The 19,938-nt window shown below is 46.8% G+C and overlaps 1 protein-coding gene across 7 annotated transcripts; it reads right to left on the reverse strand.

Moving 5' to 3' along the window:
- Positions 1–941: 941 nt before the first annotated feature.
- On the reverse strand, positions 942–19,413 carry NR4A2 (nuclear receptor subfamily 4 group A member 2). Of its 7 annotated transcripts, XM_053918682.2 has the most exons (9): positions 8,905–9,890; positions 7,085–7,207; positions 5,753–6,618; positions 4,800–4,929; positions 4,265–4,428; positions 3,174–3,376; positions 2,785–2,801; positions 2,623–2,680; positions 2,258–2,476 (listed from the first exon to the last, which is right to left on the reverse strand). In XM_053918682.2, exons 3-9 carry the CDS (start codon positions 6,614–6,616, stop codon positions 2,389–2,391), a joined length of 1,524 nt encoding a protein of 507 aa, XP_053774657.1. In that variant the 5' UTR covers positions 6,617–6,618; positions 7,085–7,207; positions 8,905–9,890; the 3' UTR covers positions 2,258–2,388. The 7 variants fall into 7 exon arrangements, with proteins under 7 accessions (XP_024435682.1, XP_053774653.1, XP_053774655.1 ...); XM_024579914.4 differs by lacking the exon at positions 8,905–9,890 and adding an exon at positions 18,857–19,413 and having other exon boundaries at positions 942–2,476; positions 2,623–2,801; XM_053918678.2 differs by lacking the exon at positions 2,785–2,801 and having other exon boundaries at positions 942–2,476; positions 2,623–2,747; positions 8,905–9,223.
- Between the last annotated feature and the right edge of the window lie 525 nt (positions 19,414–19,938).

Genomic DNA, 19,938 nt, shown 5'->3' on the forward strand with positions numbered 1-19,938 from the left:
CAGTAACACTCTGTAAATTTCAGGGACCCAAAGGAGATGGGTAATTCACTAGGGGCAGGGAAGAAGGGCTGCCCTGGGGTTCTGTGCCCTATGAATTCACAGCTGTCCTGAGGCAACACTCAGTGGACCTCCACTGCCCGAGGGCCAGGGTGCCCGGCAGCCCAGACTGTAAGTGGATAAACAGCATGACTTTCTTGCTAAAAGTTGATTCTGGGTGAAATCCTAAGGCTGTGGTAAAACTTACTTATACCACACAAGGCACCTGACACAGGGATATTTTATTATTTACATGAGAAACTTTTAAAATGAAATACTATTCTAGAACTGTGATCAATCTCATCACTATCCACTGAAGAAGAAAACAGATTGCAAGAAATGCCTCTACAGAGTTTGGCTCTATACCAAAGACCACTGACCCAAGGCCCAAAGGGCCCAAAATGCTGGTCCTTCCACCAAGAATCTTTACAACAGTATTAAGGAGAAGAATTAGAAAAGTTCCAGATTAAGTACAACACACTTCACATCCATGTTGATGTCCTGAGTCTTAAAAAGATACCTCCTAAACATTGTGCAAGACAAAAATGTGACAAGACTTTGGACTTGCAGAAGTTCAAAAGCTGCTTGGTGTCGAACTTCTCTCCTGAAAGCTGCAGTTATTAGCACAGTTAACAGAAACGCTGAGATAGTCTTAATCGCTTCTGATCAATGTAGGCTGCCGCACTGGACAATTCTGGTTAAAGAAAAATATTGTACTGAGTTCTCTGGAAATTAGTTCAGTTACCCAGTTCCTTTTGTCAGCACAGAACTGGGTTGGCAGTTTGAAACTCAGATGTTAAATGAGTGACCTACCCCAAATCAATCAACTCTGTCTAATGTACGTGGCTTTTTTTTTTCCCCTCACCCAGAAAGAAGACAAAATTCTGTTCATTTACATAGTTTATTGTTGTAAACATTAAAATTGTCTTTCTCAACGAAAGAATTTATCAGAAAAAAAATCAGTGTGTCTAACTGTCATACACCATAGAAAAAAAGGCAGTGACTCATATCATGTGCCATACTGGAAATATACAAAGAAAAATACTACAGAATATGGCAATATTAAAATTCTTACTCAAACATAAAATAATATATTAACTGACAATTTTAGACATTTAAAAAAACCAAAAAATTTCAAAGTGCTCAGTAATTTCCAGGGAGTTATGTATATTATAAGCACTCTGGAAACAGTCAAAAGCTGCTGCATGCAAGTTCTGTTTAGCTTTAGACAACAAAATAATCAAGATATAAACTTTCTTTTATCAACATCAACGGTACATACAACACTTACAAACAAGGAATGTTGGACGGTGTTACAAACACTATGTGTCCCCTTTGTCAGGATTTTCCGATGTGTGATACTTGTGCCCACCTATTTTACATTTGAGAAAATGTTTAAGCTCAGATAACTACCAATCTTTATAAAATCTAACAGACTACATAGTGTCTGAAATACTATTTATATAATATAGACATTACTGAAGTAGCAAGTGCCTATAACATTTTCAACCTAGAATCAACATGCTGGTCCCTTTTTTGTGTAGTTATTTTTTTTTTTTTTGCAAACACACTTAACTTTTAGAATTTGTAATATTTATTCATAAATAGGCACAAAATAATTTAAAAAGCCAAACTGCATTTGGGTAAATTTACAAGCCTTTGCCTTCTTCAAATCATGCCACCCACGCAACATTTAGTTTTACTATATATTACAGCTTTCTTTACAGCAGAAAACTTTGAAGTCTTTTAAAGGGCAATACTTGTGGGTCCCCTTATGGTGTGTGTGTATGTGTGTATTACATTTGTCTTAACTGCAACAACCAAATGTGGCCAAACGTTTCCCATCATACATTAGGAATCTTTCTTCTGAATATTAAACTCATTTTTAAACTGATAATAAAAAGTTTATACCACTGTTTTGTGTGTAGTCCATGTTCTAAATCCAGGATGCCCCGCGCCAAAATGCCCTTTCAGGTTCTGCCTGCAGGTTAGGAAATAGCAACAGTTTTTGTTTTTTTGTTTTTTGTTTTCCTTTAGGGATTAAGGGGCTGGGGGTTTAATGGAAGGGGTGGGGGCTGGCAAGAGCTGAGACAGCTCAGGGGATATCTCTGCCCTTGTGACTTGCCCCCTCTGGACAGTTTTAGGTTTTCTTTCCAGTTCCTTTGAAGTGCATGGGAGTATGTCTAGAAAGGTAAAGTGTCCAGAAAAAGTTTGTCAATTATTGCTGGTGGTGGTACCAAGTCTTCCAGTTTCAGGTAGAAAATGCGCTGTAGCCCCTGTGTACAAAGGGTACGGAGTTCTGGGAGCTTCCCCAACAGTTTGGACAAATAGTTGGGGCGGTTCAACCCCCCATTATTGAAAGTCACGTGGTCTTTGAGACAATTTACAATCTTGTTTTGCAGTTCTTCCACTCTCTTGGGTTCCTTGAGCCCATGTCTCTCTGCAGAAAACACAATCAAAAACAAAAGAGGAATGCACAAAGTGGTTAGCTAGCTGGAAAGCCCAGGGTAGATCCGTGGCAAGGGGACACCAGGACAAATCCCGCTGGGCAGTTCTGGAGAAGTGCCTTGCGCCTGTTCTACTGACCTGTGACCATAGCCAGGGCAGCAATGCAGGAGAAGGCAGAAATGTCGATGTTCATATTCTGCAAGTTGGAGGAGAATTCAACAATGGAATCAATCCATTCCCCAAAGCCACGAACACATTGCAACCTGTGCAAGACCACCCCATTGCAAAAGATGAGTTTACCCTCCACTGGGTTGGACCTGCAATTAATACCAAAGAAAGAGAGGGGAGAAAAAGAGAGAGAGAAAAGCTAAACAACTAATTACTTGAAGAGCAATAAATGAGGGATTTAAGAGGCACCTAATTACCGAAGAGTTAATAAAATGTAGACCAGTGGACCTTGAAAGGGTTCAATTTCATAACAATCAAGAACGCCCCCTATCCCACTTCCACACCATTTGTCCAAGACTTCTAGGCTCACTCCTTCCCTTCTCTACCTTTTTCTACTGTCCTTTCCCTCCTTCTCCCTATTCTGTCCTTTTCTCTTTCCCTCCTTTTATCTCCTTTCTCTTTACTTGTCTCTATTGCTTTCTTCCTTCTCCCCCAGCCGCCTCGATTGCTTCCTCCCTTACCTGTATGCTAATCGCAGCACAAACAGTTCTAAGAAAGCCGATTCAAAAAGCAGGTCCTGGTCGGCTTTGGGCAGGTCTGCAAAGCCCGGAATCTTCTCGGCCCAGCCCCTGATGATCTCCATGGAGCCAGTCAGGAGATCATAGAATTGTTGGATATGCTGGGTGTCATCTCCACTCATCTGATAGTCAGGGTTCGCCTGGAACTGGAATTTCATTTTAAAAAGCACTTAATGAGGTTCTCTAAAATATATAACCCGTGAAATTGCTAACCCCGTTTCTAGTAGTGGAGCCAGGTTTTTATAACAATTAAACCTCTCTCTGACCAGTAAGGAAATTAGATGTTCCGGGGCAATTAATTCAATTAGGGATGGTGCTATGAGGTCGCCGCTTTAAATATGTAAATTACCATTTCCATACAGACTAAATACAGTGCCATCCAGCCCTGGGAAACGTTCGCTCTTATCTCCACAAAACAATTGACACGTTAGTATTCATGCCAGTCCCACAGTGGGTCTTGAGCAGAGACGCCCTTTGCAAATCTTAATAAAATTGCAGTGACTTCTAGGTTTGCCCGACATACTTCCTCCAATTACAGCCCACACAGTCCTCACAGCTGGGGTAAAACAGGACTCTGACCTCCTGATCCACCACCCCACTGCCATTCCTCAGACCCTCTCTCTCTCCCTTTCCGGACCCCCAAGCAGGCATCCCCCCACCCCGACGTGCCAGAGAGGATGAAGATTAAAGCATCTCTGTGGACGATGGGGATAAAATCCAATGGGGGATTTCACACTGCCTCTGGTTTGGGCACCGGAGGCATTAATATGTGAGTGTGTGTGTGCCATGGTAATGAGAAAGGGGCTGCAAGAGATTTGACCGTGGCCTAACTTTTCCTCCTTCCTCTGCACGGTCCTCCTGTCTACACTTGTCTGTGGGCCTGCTGGTCTCCTGTGGCTCTGCCCAGTCTTGTGACGCCACAGCCTTGCTGGCCTCCTTTAATCTCTAGCGTCTGGGGGCTAGTGATGGGAGTGGGGAGGGGTTCCTGCCCATCTGTCGGTTTGTCCACATGGTACCCCCCACCAGCTTCTTACCCTGGAATAGTCCAGGCTGGTCATAGCCGGGTTGGAGTCGACATGGGCCCTGACGAGGGCACTGATCAGACTCACCGGGGGCGAGGGGGGAGAGGGATCCTGTGGGCTCTTCGGTTTCGAGGGTAAACGACCTCTCCGACCTTTTAAACTGTCCGTTCGAACCACTGCAAAGAAAAAGCCTGGTTAGTGCCGACCGCCAAGTAGGACCCAGCTGCCGCCTCGGCCCCTCCCTCGGCCCCTCCCCGGGGAAGGCCACAGCCGCGGGGCAGCCGGCCGGGAGGCCGAGGCCGCACTGCTAGTAAAAAAAAAAAAAAAAAAAAAAAAAAAAAAAAAAAAAGTGCTGGGTTGTTTTATGTCCTCTTCCAAATGAATCATGTGGTTAAAAGGAGAAGGGCCTGGCGGCTTCCTCTAGGACCGGCCGGGGAAGCTGCGGGTTCGTGGAGCCCCGGCCCTGGCCGTGAAGAATGGGGTTGGGGTAGGGACAGCGGTTACCCCGGAGCACAGACGGTGGAGTCGGCCACTTGCCCCGACCTACCTTCTTTGACCATCCCAACAGCCAGGCACTTCTGAAATCGGCAGTACTGACAGCGATTGCGGCGCCGCTTGTCCACTGGGCAGTTTTTATTTGCTAAACAAACGTATTTCGCGTTTTTTTGCACCGTGCGCTGCAAAAAAAAAAAAAAAAGAAAAGAAAGAAAGAAAGAAAGAAAAGAAAAGAAAAGAAAAGAAAAAAGACAATAGAGACCGAAAATTATTTTTCTCTTGAAAACCAGCAACCGGGGGAATCCAGAGACAATTTCTGAACGGCTGGTGTCTACACCACCTTCCCACAAACAAACGCAGATACACAACTCCTTTTTATTTATTTTCTTTTTCTTTTCTCTTTCTTTTCTGTTTCCTCCCCCAGGGCATGTTAGAGGAGAAAATTGATAGCGTTAACATTTGAGCTAACCTTGCCGCTCCTTGCTGTGTTTTATATGCCAAGAGAAGGAGAAGGAGACGTTCAGTAAACACAAATCCGTGGGCATTCATATTATTTACATTCCTTGGAGACCTTCTCTATTTAAAATGATAAGATTATTCAATCAGGATGGCGAAATAAAGAGATCACTTAATTTGACCACAGGGAATTCTGTTCCACTTGGTTAGCTCAGACACGGCTCTCTGTCCTAACCAATTTCCATCTGAGCAGAGAGGACAGCTCCGAGCACATGCAAAGGACCCTCTTCCAACTCCCGCTCCAGCAACTTGGGGCGGGGGCCTGCCGGGGCGGTTTCGTGCAGGGGATGCGACCCCGGGACTCCCGGTCTCCCCACTTCCTTCTCTCAGGCACCCAGATGCCTCAACCGCAACCTCTGCGGACCCTGAGAGTTGAACCTTCCGGGACCAGCTGGGCCTGAGCTGCCAGCACGGAGGTGGAGACCGCACGCCCAGGCTCGCGGCCCTAGGGCGCCCCTACCTGCCTCCTCCGCCCCCAGCCTGGCTCACCTTAAAGAAACCTTTGCAGCCCTCACAGGTGCGCACGCCGTAGTGCTGGCAGGCCGCGTTGTCACCACAGACTGCGCACAGCCCCTCGTTGGAGGGGGAGCCCCGCGACGGCGGCGAGGGCACCTGCGTGTCGAGCAGCTGCGACGCGTGGCCGATCTGCAGGCCCGGGAAGCCCATGGATGCGGGCTTTCGGATGGGGTTGGGCACAGCAAAGGTCTGCCCGTCCACAACGTGGTGGCTGCCCGCCGGCTCCGGGTTCATGGGGACGTGCAGGGGCCCGTCGAAGCGCATCTGGCAGCTAGACACAGGGGTACCGGGGGGTGACTGCTTAAAGGAGAAGAGGGAGAGGCGGGAGACAGGCGTTTTCCTCTGCTCGATCATGTGCGTGGTGGCCACGTAGTTCTGGTGGAAGTTGTGGAGGGAGCCTGGGTCATCCCACATGGGGCTGTGCTGAACCTGGAAGCCCGGGGTGGTGGACGTTGGGGGCGAGGAGGGCTTGTAGTAAACCGACCCGGAGTGCGGCATCATCTCCTCGGACTGGGGGGGCAGGTGGCTGTGTTGCTGGTAGTTGTGCATCTGAATGTCTTCTACTTTAATGGAAGACTGCTGTCCGGACAGGGGCATTTGGTACAAGCAAGGTGGCTTGACGTCGTAGCCTGTGCTGTAGTTGTCCATAAAGGTACTGAAGCTGGGGAGAGAAGTGGTGGCAGTGATTTCAGTGTTGGTGAGGTCCATGCTAAACTTGACAAACTCTGGAGTTAAGAAATCGGAGCTGTATTCTCCCGAAGAGTGGTAACTGTAGCTCTGAGAAGCGGGGCTGGCTCCTTGAGGCGAGGACCCATACTGCGCCTGAACACAAGGCATGGCTGGAAATGAAACAGGGTAATAATATACACTCAGCCTGGGCAACTGAACACTTTCTCCCGGGCTCGGGTACACCTGGAGCTACACCGGCAGCCCGCGGCAGTCAGAGAGGTGTAGGGGCGCGAGGGGAAGGGTGGAGAGCCCGAATGCTCAGAGGGCAAAACTGTGCAGGGTGTGAAGAGGCTGGTCAAATAAAGGCCCAGAGCTAGAAAGCCTGGCTATTTCCAAACGCCCCCCATCAACCCCCTTTCATGGACAATCCTGCTCAAATGAGCCTTTTCCTCTGAAGCTCAGGTTCAGCAAACTCACTCAAGAAATGAAATTGACCGGCACAATAGGAAAGTTGTTCCCAAAGGTGAAAGGTTGGAAAACCTTAAGCAACAGGGTTTGCTGAGGAAGATCGCATTGCCCCTTGTCTTGATGTTTAGGGAATGGGGGAGGTGGGGGGAGAAATCAAGTTGCACTAACCTTCAGCCGAGTTACAGGCGTTTTCAAGGAAATTAAAGGTGGACAGTGTCGTAATTCAATGAAGGCTAAAGTTTCCAAGATTTTAGAAAAGCAATGGGGAGTCCAGCCTGTCAGATCTCCTCCCTGAAAACAGACACAGAAAGCTTCAGGGTGACATTCTGGACAGATTCAGCCAGGCATCTGTTGACTCACCAGGCAGGCCTTTCTATGCCCTCCATGATTGTTTCATTGGAAACTCAGTACAGCCTTCACCAAACCCAGCAGTTCACACAAATGTGTAAGACACGGCTGAAAACCACAGAACATGCCACCCATTGCACTGTGTAAGTCCTTGCAAAGAGAGGGTTCTGAAGAAGCAAAGGTATTCCATGTACTTGTTTAATACTCACGATGTAATAAATCGGACCCTTTGGTAGGGTGTATGGGGGGAGGGAGTGTCATGCCATTTTAGTTTAATTCAGACCCAAAAAGAAGAAACTAGAGGTTAATAAAATACAGCATTAGAACCTTCTCTGTTCCACACCCCCCCCCACGGTGAAATTGGCTTTCTTTTGGGGAGGGGAGAAGAAAGTAGAAGTCAAGAATATAAAATGAGGAAGCCTCTCCCTCCACCCCTTTGAGATACAAAACGTTAGAAAGGCCTGAGCAGCCCTGAAGTCAGTATGAATGTGCATTTGACAGAGCCCTGGGACTGGGGACACAGGTGAGCTGGCACTCACTTTTCCAGGAAACTTATCTTTCAACATTGTTCATGGCCAAGGGGTGGAAAGAGGGGCATGTTAGGAGCATTTTAGGTCAATTGCAGAGAGAGGGCAACGCTGCTTATCTGATACTGGCACCAATGTTAGAAGTGATACCCAACATAGCAAGCTGAACACCTTCCCTACAGAGCCTGCCACAATCTGCCTACTTGCTGGAAGAAGGTATTCTTGTATCCTACTAATTTTCCAACGTTCCTACTTGAAAGGCATTCTACACCATAGACAATCTTATTACTAATGAAAAAGAAAGCCAAACACCCACTCCTCCCGTTCTCTTTGCCCCCTCCCCTTTAAGAATCTTCCTTCATTAGTGGAGCAAGGTTAACTTCAAAAAAAAAAAAAGGTAGAAAGAAAGGAGACTCTTGACCTTCACAGCCTTGAGAGACGTGCCTGTGCTGGTTACTACCCCCCTGGTTACTTCACAGCTTCATAACTGTACGCTTTACATATTCTCTCTGTTTGTCTGACACGCTCACACACACAAGCCCGGCATATATCAAAACCAGACATTTCAGTCAACTTAGTAACAGGACACTCTACCCCACCCCACCCCACCCCCTTCCCTTACTCAACAATACCCAGGAAACACTGGCACACTGGCCAGCCGCGGTGACACAGTTCCCAAGCAACACATAAACTGAAGCACTTTCTCTCTCCCTGTCACTTTGTGGGCAGCGTCCAGGCCCCTCGGATACACAGGATTTGGAGTCTCCGAGTCTAAAGATGACAACAAATTCCGCACTAGGAGCAAACTTTGCGCACATCTATTTCCGCGGGCAAGTCCGTAGCTCCCCAAACTGTGCAAGTGTCCCTTCATGTCTACCAATGAGGAGCCTGGAAATCTCTGCGGGGAGCCAACTCCCCGCCAGTGCCAAAGCTGGTGTTCGGACACCAGCCCTCCGTGACTGCGCGACACCTCCTCCCCATCCCCCGGCCCCACTCGCGTTTCGCGCCTCTGACGCCCAATTCCAGAGAACCTGTACCACAGATGTGGAAAGAAGAGACGTGCAAAAGCAGAAAGAAGGATTAAAAAACGCGAGCTGCACGGGCGTCACCTACTCATTTAGGAGTTCTCCACTTCTCTCTTCATTCATTCAACTCTGCCGAAGTGTAGTTCCCTCGGGGAGTCCGGGCGCAGGGTCGGGGAGGGTGGGCGAGAGGGGCGAAGGGAGCGGAGGCGCCGAGAGCCCGGAGGGAGCAGGGGAAGGCGGCCGGCCGGACCGGCGAGCAGGACCGCGGGGCTGTGCGCGAGCCTCCGGGAGGACTGGCCCTGGCGGCCAATGTGCCTTTGTTTATGTGGCTCGCGCCGCCGCTGCCAACATGCACCTAAAGTCTCCGCGCGTCAGCGCGCGTCAGAGGCCCGCCGCCCAATCGCCGCGCCGCCGCGCTCCCCGGACTCCTGGCCCGCGCTCGCTTTGGTATATTTCCGACCTGACGTCACGAGCAGGGCCGATTTTAAGGTGGGAACCATTCTGGGTTCACCTTGGTAGCCAGCTTGGGTTTCTTTTTCTTTCTTTTTTTTTTTTTTTCCGAAAGAGGTGTGACCTCTCCACTCTGGTCCGTGCAGCCCACAGAGCGACATCTCACCCGCCTCCCCCAAACCCCGCGCCACCGCTGCCGCCTGGCCTCTCACACGTGGGGGAGGGTGCAACAAAAGCCTGGGCGGAAAGGAACCCTCGTGTGGGCCAGGTAGCCAGCACCTGCAATCGTAAGGACGGGCTGTGCCCGGCAGCTCCCTAACCTCACCCACCCACAATCGTCGCCCCGATTAGCGGAAGAGAGGACTCATGTCCCCTGACACGAGACGCTCCGAGGGCTTAGGCAACTGGGGTGGGATTTCCCTAGCCTGGTGTATCCCCCTCTTGTCCCTCGTCCTGTCCCGGGCCGCCACCTCCTCCTCCAGCATATTCATATTCATTCTCTCTCTCTCTCTCTCTCTCTCTCTTTCTCTCTCTCTCACACACACACACACACACACACGGAGTCTGAGGTGGAAGGGGCTGATTTGCGTTTCCTTTTTTCCTTGCAGTGCTCACGTGCAATAGAGGACGTGGTGCGTGGGGAAGAGAGTGGAGGGAGGAGAGACCAGCTCTTGGGGAACCCCGAAAGTCAGAGTGGGCCACTTTCCTTTCACAGACAAGGCAGCCGGGACGGGCAACAGGTGCGCCTTCTGCAGAAAGATGCTCCAATCTCACCCTTTGCTAACTCTATACTTTCGACATTCCTCGGTGCCGAGCAGCTCCGACCGTTCCACGAATTTTAGGGAACTGTGTTGACCCCCCTCCGAAGCCCAAGGGCTCGCACAGCCTCCGTGCGGGCGCCCAGAAGGAGAGACGCAACCCGAGGAGTAGGTGGTAGAGCAGCCCCGCTAAGCGTCGAGGGCCCGCGCTCAGCCCGCCCAGAAGAGGGGCCCCGGGGGCTGTCAGGCTGTGGGGGTGCCTCACCCCGCGGCCCCCGAGTCGCCGCCGACCTCCGCTTGGCAGGGCAATCCAACCACCCCCCCTGAGGGCGCGAGGCGCTTTCTAGCAAAGGAAATGCCGATCCTCCCAGGAGCAACCCCCCTTGCCAGTCCCGCGGCCTGAGCTGGCCGGACCTCCGAGGGCTGCTCCCGTGCGGCTGGAGGAGGCCGGGACGAGGGCGGGGAGGGTTCGGGGGCTTCTTCCCCCGAAGTCCCAGGAGCTGCAGCCGGCCCTCCTCCCTCGGCGGGGCTGGCTTCCAGGCCGCCGGGGCCCCTCGGCAGCTCCCCGCCCCCCCCCCACCCTGGAGTCGCCGGTGTGGGTCGAAAGCGCCTCGCAACTACCGGCGCTTCCGAGCCGCTCGGCCCTGATCTGCACCCCTGCCTCTGCTCGCTCCGCCGCCCCCTGCTTCCCGCGGCCGGACTGGCGAAGCCACCAGGAGCCCTGAGGCTGCGCTGGGAAGCCGCGGGCTCTGCGGCGCCAGAGCCTCGGGAAACCTACGTGACCACCTTAAGTTTTGCCCAGATGTGGCTACGGCGCTGCTGCCGCCGCTGCCGCCGCAGCTCAGCTGCGCTCGAGCGCGCTCGAGGGGAAAAGAAAAAAAAAAGAAAAGTAAACCAGGAAGTGTGTGTGCTGGTGTGAAATGTGTGTGTGTGTGTGTGTGTGTGTGTGTGTGTGTGTGTCGGGGGTGGGGGGACTTGTGGTGGCGAGTGAGGGTGTGTGAGTAGGGGGACTAGGGGAGGAGGGCGAAGAATAGCTTATTCGAACGAGCTCGGTAGCGTCAGAGCCCCGTGGGCAGAACCGAGTCCACGCGAACGAAAGGGAAAAAGTGAGAGTTTGGAGAGCCGGGGGAGAAGGAAAGGGGTGGGGGGTGGCGGTGACGCAGGGGCTCAGGCATTGACGCACCCGCGCGGCTGGGCCCAAAATAGCAGCTCCAGCGCGGTGGCGCCCTCCCGGGTTCCCTTCCCCTTCCGCCAGGGAGCAGGGCGCGCCCGAGGGGAGCTTTCCCTGATCCCAGCGGGAGGGCAGGCTCCCAGCCGCTATTTTCAGGCAGTCGGAAAATCAAGCACAGCCACGCTGGGTTGACAGTTATTTTTTTTTTTTTTAATATATTCCTAGGAAAGCGCAGTCTGGGAGAACTTTTAAGGTTGTAACCATTACCCTTCCTACACAAAAAGGCACATCTAGGTAGATACATTTCCTCCACACGCCCCTCCACCGTTATTGCCACTGGAGGGGAAAAAAAAAAAACCACTTTAGCCTAGGTTGAGTCTCAGGACAACTTGAGAATTTTCCCCCAGAGAGTGGAAAAGTGTTCTGGAGTTCTTAGAGTGAGCTCCAAGGAATACATACTGTGATTCTTTGCTCGATAACAGCAACCTGTGGAGTCGGGGTTCTTGATAACCTAGCCTTTGCCCAAGTCTTAATGCACCCAAATGGAGAGGCAGTTTTCACAGCAGCATATTGTAACGATTATTAATAACTTGGAATGGCACGATTAAATATAACATTAAAATGAGAGAAGAGGTAGGCTTATTTCCTCCTATGCTACAATCCATGAAAGACTTCCTCTGGGAAGAGAACTAGTTCCTGGGAAGCGTTACTTCTTAGGAAGACACATCAGATGAAAGACTGAAATACTCACTTAAACCAATTATCAAATAAGCTACTTCTTGGGTTGGCGTTTTTGGTAGGGTTCGGATGTGCTCGGGGTGGAAAGGATTGAGCACAGGCATCAGAAAGTGTAAAGAAGGACTACTGTCAAAACTCCACATTCCTGTGTCCCCACCAGATTCTAATGGAAGGCAGAGTCAGTAGAAACGCCCACGTCTGTAATTGACTGATCCTGTCAGTAGGGGGCCTGACTCTACAACGTTCAGGAGGATAACACAGGAGCCCTAACACAAACACACCACACACAGACACACAGACACACAGACACCCCCCCCACCCCCATACACACACAGCTATCACGACTTAGGCCAATCCGGAGGAGAGCATGCTGCAGGCCCAAATATTCAAATTGTGCTGGCATTCATAAATATCTACAAATCTGTGGTTCTCTTCTGTCTGTCTGGTAAACGGAAACAGTTTAACACATGGAATTAGGTTCACAACAGATTCTATTTCCTCCTGCTCATGTTTAACTCACTGCTAGGTCACAGGGGGGAGAAATCAAAATGGTAATAAAATCTCTCAATTTATCACCAAGCAGTTCAAATTGGCATACAGTTTGGAAAAATGAAAGCATGTTTTAAAAATCCTGTGATTACATGTTTAAATAAATTATAGTTTAGAAGAGGATTCCTGTGGGTGTATTTGCTAGTACATAAGAAAATGCTTTTTGTGCATAGAGGTTTAATTACACATATAATGGAGTCAAAGTGCACAATTGAAAAACCTTTTAGAAAATGGTAAAAATGATGCTTTAGGTTAAAAGAAACTGAAATTCTGCATTTATATGACTGTAACCCTTTGATATTCTTGAACATAAATAGATTCTTGAATATAAACTATTTCATAACTCAATTAAAAGGACAATAATATTTTTAGGGCCTAGAATCTGATATAACTTTAAATTATTGCCATGTGTAACTATGTAAAGTTACCCACTATTGGTGGTCTATTTTCTTAACAATATAAACTAAGTTGGAGTGAAAGTTGGTACTATCCCTACGTAGATCTTTTTTTCTGAAACCAATAAAATAACTTTAAAAATTGTTACTCCTATCAATACATGCTACTATTAGATGAGCTCGGAAAAGCGTTTAGGAAAGTAATGTTACGGTATTACCTTTTACCGTAGTAACCAATATTAAGCAGAAAATGTTGGCACATGTATGGGAGAGTATTTGTATAAAATCAATGTAAATAACACACAATCACATCTAAACCAAAGTATTTTATTGTGTGCATGGGTAGGCAGATTATACTTAATAAAATTGAGCTTTTGGTATAATTTAAAAAGCAAACATGAATGTAATCCCATAGGATTTTCTATTTTAATGCATGGAAAAGGGGCCTTTAGGGATTTATTTCACTAGTCTCCCAAAATGAACTCAGAGTAGCCTCCACAATTCAAATACAGTGAATATACATAACTCATGTTGTAAAAGTCAAGGTAGCTCTAGGATATTTCATAATAAAATTACTTAATGTAACCTGTTTTAAGCATAAAAATGAGATATATATATTTGAAGTTATATCTGGACAAACATTCATGGCATTGTCATTTGGCAAGAAGTTTTACTTTATTGATAGAAGAAATTTTCACTTTGAAAAAATCTGTTTCTGAAAATACAAAATCCTGTTTGAATATTAAGGTTATTTTTTTTTTGCTTTTGCCATTTCATTTGCATTAACAGGACATTAATCAACCAATAATGTGTTCCTTTTTTACAGGATGCTTAGAGAATAAGTCAGTTGCTTAGCTAATATTCACACTTTGGGTAGTTACGGCTTTTACTCAGTTTTACTCAGCCCATTTTCACCAAAAACCACTTAATGCAAAAACTTTAAAAAGCCTGTCTTACTTTGATTCAGAACCCAGTTCTAGAAATGTGTAAAGATGTAAGGAAGAAAACAGGACTTTTTTCTAGAACCATCTACTTATAAATTAAAATGATAAAACTGAACATATGGTAAAACCTCATGCCACTCAAAAAGTATTTTGCATAATAAGAATCCTTTATCTTTTTTTCTAATGTTTAAGTCTGGGTAACTGTCTCCTAAATATTTGCTTTTAAATTAACCACAATATTTTCTTTTTTATTGCAGTAAAATACACGTAACAAAGTTTACCATCTTAATCATTTTTAAGTGTATAGTTCAGGGGTTTTAAATACATTCACAGTGTTTGGCACCCATCACCATCATCCATCCTCATAACTTTTCAGCTTCAAAAAACTACAATTCTATACCATTAAACAATGACTCTTCCTGTTCCTCTCCTCCAGCCCCTGGCAACCACAAATATTTTCTTCTGTAACAAATCTTTTTGATTAAGCAAGGAAGTATAACTTTGGTTTTAGATTTATTTCATTGCTAATTTCAGTAAACATGGGAGTCATTACAATGTACAAAATTCTAAAAGATATTTGAAAATTCTGAAAATAAGTTGCTATATGCTAAGAAAATGTCTAGGACACTTGAAATTTTAAGAGGGGCTATTAACATTAGCAACCATCACAGTATTATACAGCACTTTCTTTAAGCTGATAAAATACACTTTGCAACTGTTTTTACATGTATATCTTAGCTAGCTAGTTCTTGTACTTTTAACCATAAGATAACCACTTTCAATTTTTTTCCTCAGAGTAACTGGTGGATAGGAACCTCTCAATTTAATAAAAAATAAAGATACAATATTTATATATATGACAAACATATATATGCCCATTTTCTCATCATAATTCTGCAATTATTAAGCCTACAATTTTAACACTACAAAAGTAACTTATAGCAAGGACCCTTAGAGTGATAAGTAATAAACCTAATTACCATATCCTTTGAATAGATGTAATATAAATTTCATTGCTCACTTAAAAGTTCTAAAGTTAACAGCATAAACTTGAAGTTGAGTAATTAAGTAATCCTTATATAGACACTTATTAAAGTATTTATACATATTATCTTAAATCTACATCTATCATTTTGCCAATTAAAATTAGGACTTTAATTGCAATTAAGTAATTTAATTGCCAATTGAACAGCAAAATTGCTAAGTGACTAATTTTAATGCCTATTTTAATTACCAATCATGACTGGGGAGGGAGCTAATCAAGTTACATCAAGCAGTACCAGGGTAATGATGTGAAGCAAAAAAAAGAAGAACAAACATTCCAGGCTACATGCTTTAAAAAAAAAGAAACAAATTAAATAAATGCAAACACAATCTTATAAACGTATAAAATACTGTATTTCAATATCTGAATACAGAACATGAACTAGAACAAGATTAATCAAAGAAGCCTCTGTCAATCTTCAGTCAAAGAAGGAAAACCAAGTCAAAATTTTATGTGGTATTTACATGGCACTAACACTAAACCAGATAAAAACAAAGCTGCATATATAGCTGAGAATAAAAGAGTGTTTCCTGCTTGTCTGGTTAAATATTTACAGATTGACAGTTTAAAAAAATTCTTTAAAACTGAAATGCTACAAAAGAGAGAAAGAAGTTTCCAATGCAGCGATGTGGGTTTAAATTTGAAAAGCAAACAGGGCCAGTGCAGGGAGACCATATATACTCTCTCCTTCTAGCTCTCCTCCCCTCCTCACTCATTCGACTGAAGTTTTGTTACAGGCCTGATACCTATCCATAACCTGTCCTGTGTTACCTTGAGAAACGCATAAGTCTGCTCTATTTTAAATGTTTTAAAATACGTTCATGAGTATAAAACTAAGAAAGTAGCCAGGATTACATCACAATTAAAATTACTTAGAATAAGGGGGATATACCTTGTCCTAAAAGTATTTCTCATTTTTTCAGTTGAAATAAACATACCAGCTCAAGATAAAGTCTGTAAACCAGCAGGCAACTAAACACACTGGTGAAAATCTTGGCCAATACAAACACATTTTCTAAAGTTTTCATATCCAAACTAATTATAAAATTAGCAATATGGGAAGGCAATATGAAAAAGGGAGGTGGAATTGGGAGGGAAGGAAGGAAGAAAGGAAGTGAGGAAAAAAAGGAAAGAAGGAAGGAAGGGGCAAAGGGAGGAAGGAGAGGAAGAAAGGAAGAAAAGGAAGGAAGGTAGGGAGAGAGGGAAGAAAAGAAAAAGGAAAGAAAGAAAAGAAAGAGATACCTTGCAGACAACAATGCTAGGACTTTCCAGCTATAGGGATCACCTTGGCAGCCAGCCACCTCATTCAGAGTAACAATGGAAATCCATCAAATTTCACTTAAAATAAAAGTCATGATGCAAGATACATATCTTGCTTTTGTTACTGTACATGTATACCAAAAATATACATACATACTTTATGTCTAGAAAAGGGCCCAAAATTATTCACCAATTATATGTAATAATTTGAGAAAAAGCAAACGGTGCTGCTTAGAATTTTATTTACTAATGGGCTTGAACCCTGAATGAAGCACAGCAGGACTTTCACTTGACTTTTGAAGGAGGAACATGTTAATAGTCATGGGGCCTAACCAAAGGCTGCAGTATCTGCTCATGACAATAACAACTTTATAACGCAAGTTCTGTGTGACTGATTGAAGGACACACTCACTGTCTATTCAGAAGTCATGGAGATGGAGTCATTATTGACAAGGTCACTGCTGATCAAGATTAAAATTCATTGAATGTTGATGCCACACAAAATCTCAACCTGTAAAACACTACCAAAACCAGCCCCCAGAAAAGTTGTCATAACTCAGATATATCTTAATGTGTTCCCTATAAAATTTTCTGCTATGTATATATACACAAAAGATCTTATTATTTGATAATTATCAAAAATTATTGCACTAACTGAAGCACTAAGTTACAAATTATCAGCCATCACAAAAGGAGAAAAATGAAGAAACATTATCATGTAATATTAAAATGACCCTGAAAGGACAAGAGGTATAGACAATCTTTCAAAATGTTAACTTTCTGAAATATCACATGACTGAAAATATATATATTTTTAGACTATTTTGTGTATTTATTATTAATGTGGTTTACACATTGTTGGAATCAAAATCTTTTAAAAGATTGTATGTTTATAGATTTCAGATATCCCTTAATAGGTAAAAGGTGTTGTAGTGAGTCATTGTACTTTTTACCCTGAGTTTCTTGTTTTTCAGTGTTACCTCTCTGCATTAGTGAAGGAAAAAGGAGGAATACAGTAAGGACAACCATGTTTATCATCCGAAATTAGAGGCAATAAATTAAATATAGTTAGTCACCAAGATATGAACAAATAAGACCTGTGAAATATTACAGAATCATTCCACCAGGATCTGAACAGTGACTTCAGTATGCTGTCACTGACGTATTGGGGGTGTTGAGGGGAACAAATGACCAGTACCACCACATACATGATTGAAGTTGAAGTACACAGTGTGTGTGTGTTTGTGTGGGAGGGGGGCAGGTATAGAAATTGGTTTGCTGAGAAGGTCTTCCTTATCTTCCTTACATTTCATATTTCTAAGCACTGTTTCTGTAAGTTGCTTTCCAAAGTTTAAGAATGATTGATTTCATTTAAAAGAAAAACCCAGAATTTTAAATAGTTAATGAGTGGATTTAGGAATTATGTTGAAACGACTCGAAGAACACCTACTTTTCATGGGAGTCCTTTAATTTCTAGGTTCCTGAAGTATGGTGCTGTATTGCTCTTAAGTAACTAGCTCTGGAAATCATATTTTCCATTTCTTCATACCCTCATCGATTACCATTTGGTAGGCTGATTGGCAATTTCCAAGACAACAGTTTCGTTAAGCTTTATAAACTTTGTATCACCCGAAGGTGGGAGAGGGAAGGCAATCAATACACAAATAGATTTTACAGCCAGGATGATTGGCAGAGCCCCTCAAACTACAAATAGATGTTATAGAAGTTGAAATGTGGCTTGTAGTTCCATTTATACCACAGAAAGTGTGAGATTCTGTCTTACTGTTGTTACAACGTATCAGGTCAAGGGATACAAATTGCACTAGGTAATTCATTTTGCCGTTCAAAGAGTCATTAAGTTCCTCCCAGAATATATGTGATTGACATCCCTGGAGGTGAAAGGCTAAAAGAACCATATGGCAACATGTTGCATTCCGTATGCTATCTGCCCATCCGTGCTTAAGCTGCCATTAGCAACATCTGTACCTTACGGAAATCCAGCTGCGCCGACGCCGGCTGACGGAATTGTACTGGGGGGGGGGGGGGGGGGAATCTAGCTTAGCGCCATTAACTTGGGACTTAAGTCTATCTGCCAGGACGGATGGAAGCTTTCACAATTAGACGAGACGACACAAATGCTTTATTAAAGTTTAATTTTGAACTCCCAATTAGCGAAACTGCATAACAAATCGATTGCAATTTCCTAGAAGGCACAGCGAGTTCTTTGCCTGCCTGCCACGTGCGAGAGGCTCCCGAGCAAGCTTTCGCAGCTCGCGGCAGCAGAAAGGCGAGGGTTCAGAGCTGGACTCCGCAACGCAGGAAGTCCCGAAAAACCGTCTCCAGCCCCTCCTTCCGCGGAGCGTGGGAGTGAAAGGCCAGATCCCCCGGGGGAGGGGGTGGGGGAGGGGGGTGGGGGAGGGGGGGGAGGGAGGGAGGCCGGAGTGGGAGTGGACGGGGGAGGGGCTGCGGAAAGGCGCGGGGGTGGGGAGGGCTGTCCTTTTTCATCTGGGCCTCTCGGGAGGAGCCCCGTCCAGGCACTCACGCAGAAGTTTCTCTTTCGCTCTCTGCGCTACACACCAGATTGGCTCCCTGCGCGCCCGCGGGGGGGTGGGCGCGGGGCGGGAGAGCGGGGCGACTGGAGTCCCAGAAGGGCTGCCCCGCGTTCACGTGCACCCTGGACCCCCTCCCCCACCCCGCACAAAGCCCCGCTCCGGGTCCAGGATACTTTACCTGCCCGGCGCTCCCGGCCCCTCGGTCACCGCGTCCCCGCTGGCTGCGCCTGCTGTGCGTCCCGCTCCCCTAGACGCGCAAAGGGGTCGCCCCCGGCCGGCTAAAATCCCCCCTCTCTCACCAAGCTGGGGGGAAGACGGGGACACGGGGTCAGTGGGAGCGAAGGCAGGGCCAAAGGGAACTCCCTGATAAAATTCGAGAAGTAAAATAAAAGCAGCCGGCAGGGGCCGGCCCTGGCCTGGGGCGGTAAAGGCCGGTCCCCTCCGGCGGGGGGGGGGCGGGTCGGGGAGCGGCCACCAGGCCCCCTCCCCCGGCCCCCGGCGGCGACGGCAGCTGCACACACAGAAGCCCATTGTCGCCGGCCCCCCGCGCGCAGCCCCGCGCAACGGCCCCGCGGCCAAGCGCGTCAGCGGCCCCGTCAGCCCGGCCCGGCTCCGTGACGCGCGCGCAGCCCGCTCTATAAATAACCCGCCGCCGGGCGGCTCGGGCGGCTTTCCAGTGACGCCGCCGCGGGGCGCGGGAGGAGGAGGGCGAAGGGAACAATGAAACCGCCCGCCCGCCTCCCCAGTCTCTCTCCGAACCCCGTGGCCGCGCAGGCCGCGCCCCGCACGGAGCCGCTCGCGAGGGGGAAGGACGGAGACTGGCGGGCGTCCTCCCATCCTGGTGGGACACCCGAGGGTCGGGGCTGGACGGGGTTACTTCCATACTGGGGGACAGGAGGGGACTTGGCCACGAGCGGGGAGGAGGGATTCAGACCTCTGGGTGCTCTCTCTGCTCTCCCACACGCCTTCTAGTACAGTGGCCTGCGTGTGTGTGTGGTAGTAAGTCCTCAATTCAAAACAAAAAACTTGCACCTTAACTGTCCCGATCTAGCCTATTTTAAAGTGTATGCGTGTGTTTGCATCTCACGGGGTTCAGCTGTATCTGGACCCTAGCTTTCCTTTCCTCAAACGCCACCTGATTTGTCTAGGTTTTTGCGGGGCCAGAACCACGTTACTCCTTTAATACAGGGAGTTGTGTAAAGGGTGCCCTGTAGAAGCAGCGTGGGTATGGGTTCCAGAACTCATGCTGTCACTCCCAGA

The sequence above is a fragment of the Desmodus rotundus genome, chromosome 2 (genome assembly GCF_022682495.2).
Source record: "Desmodus rotundus isolate HL8 chromosome 2, HLdesRot8A.1, whole genome shotgun sequence".
In the NCBI taxonomy this organism is placed as follows: Eukaryota; Metazoa; Chordata; class Mammalia; order Chiroptera; family Phyllostomidae; genus Desmodus; species Desmodus rotundus.

Excerpts from the sequence above, each read along its gene's own strand:
- NR4A2 (XM_024579914.4), bottom strand. The coding sequence starts at position 6,616 with ATGCCTTGTGTTCAGGCGCAGTATGGGTCCTCGCCTCAAGGAGCCAGC. Across the intron at positions 2,802-3,173 it reads GTGCTGCGATTAGCATACAG|GTCCAACCCAGTGGAGGGTA; the intron begins GTAAGGGAGGAA and ends TATTAATTGCAG. Across the intron at positions 2,477-2,622 it reads TGCCCTGGCTATGGTCACAG|AGAGACATGGGCTCAAGGAA; the intron begins GTCAGTAGAACA and ends TGTTTTCTGCAG.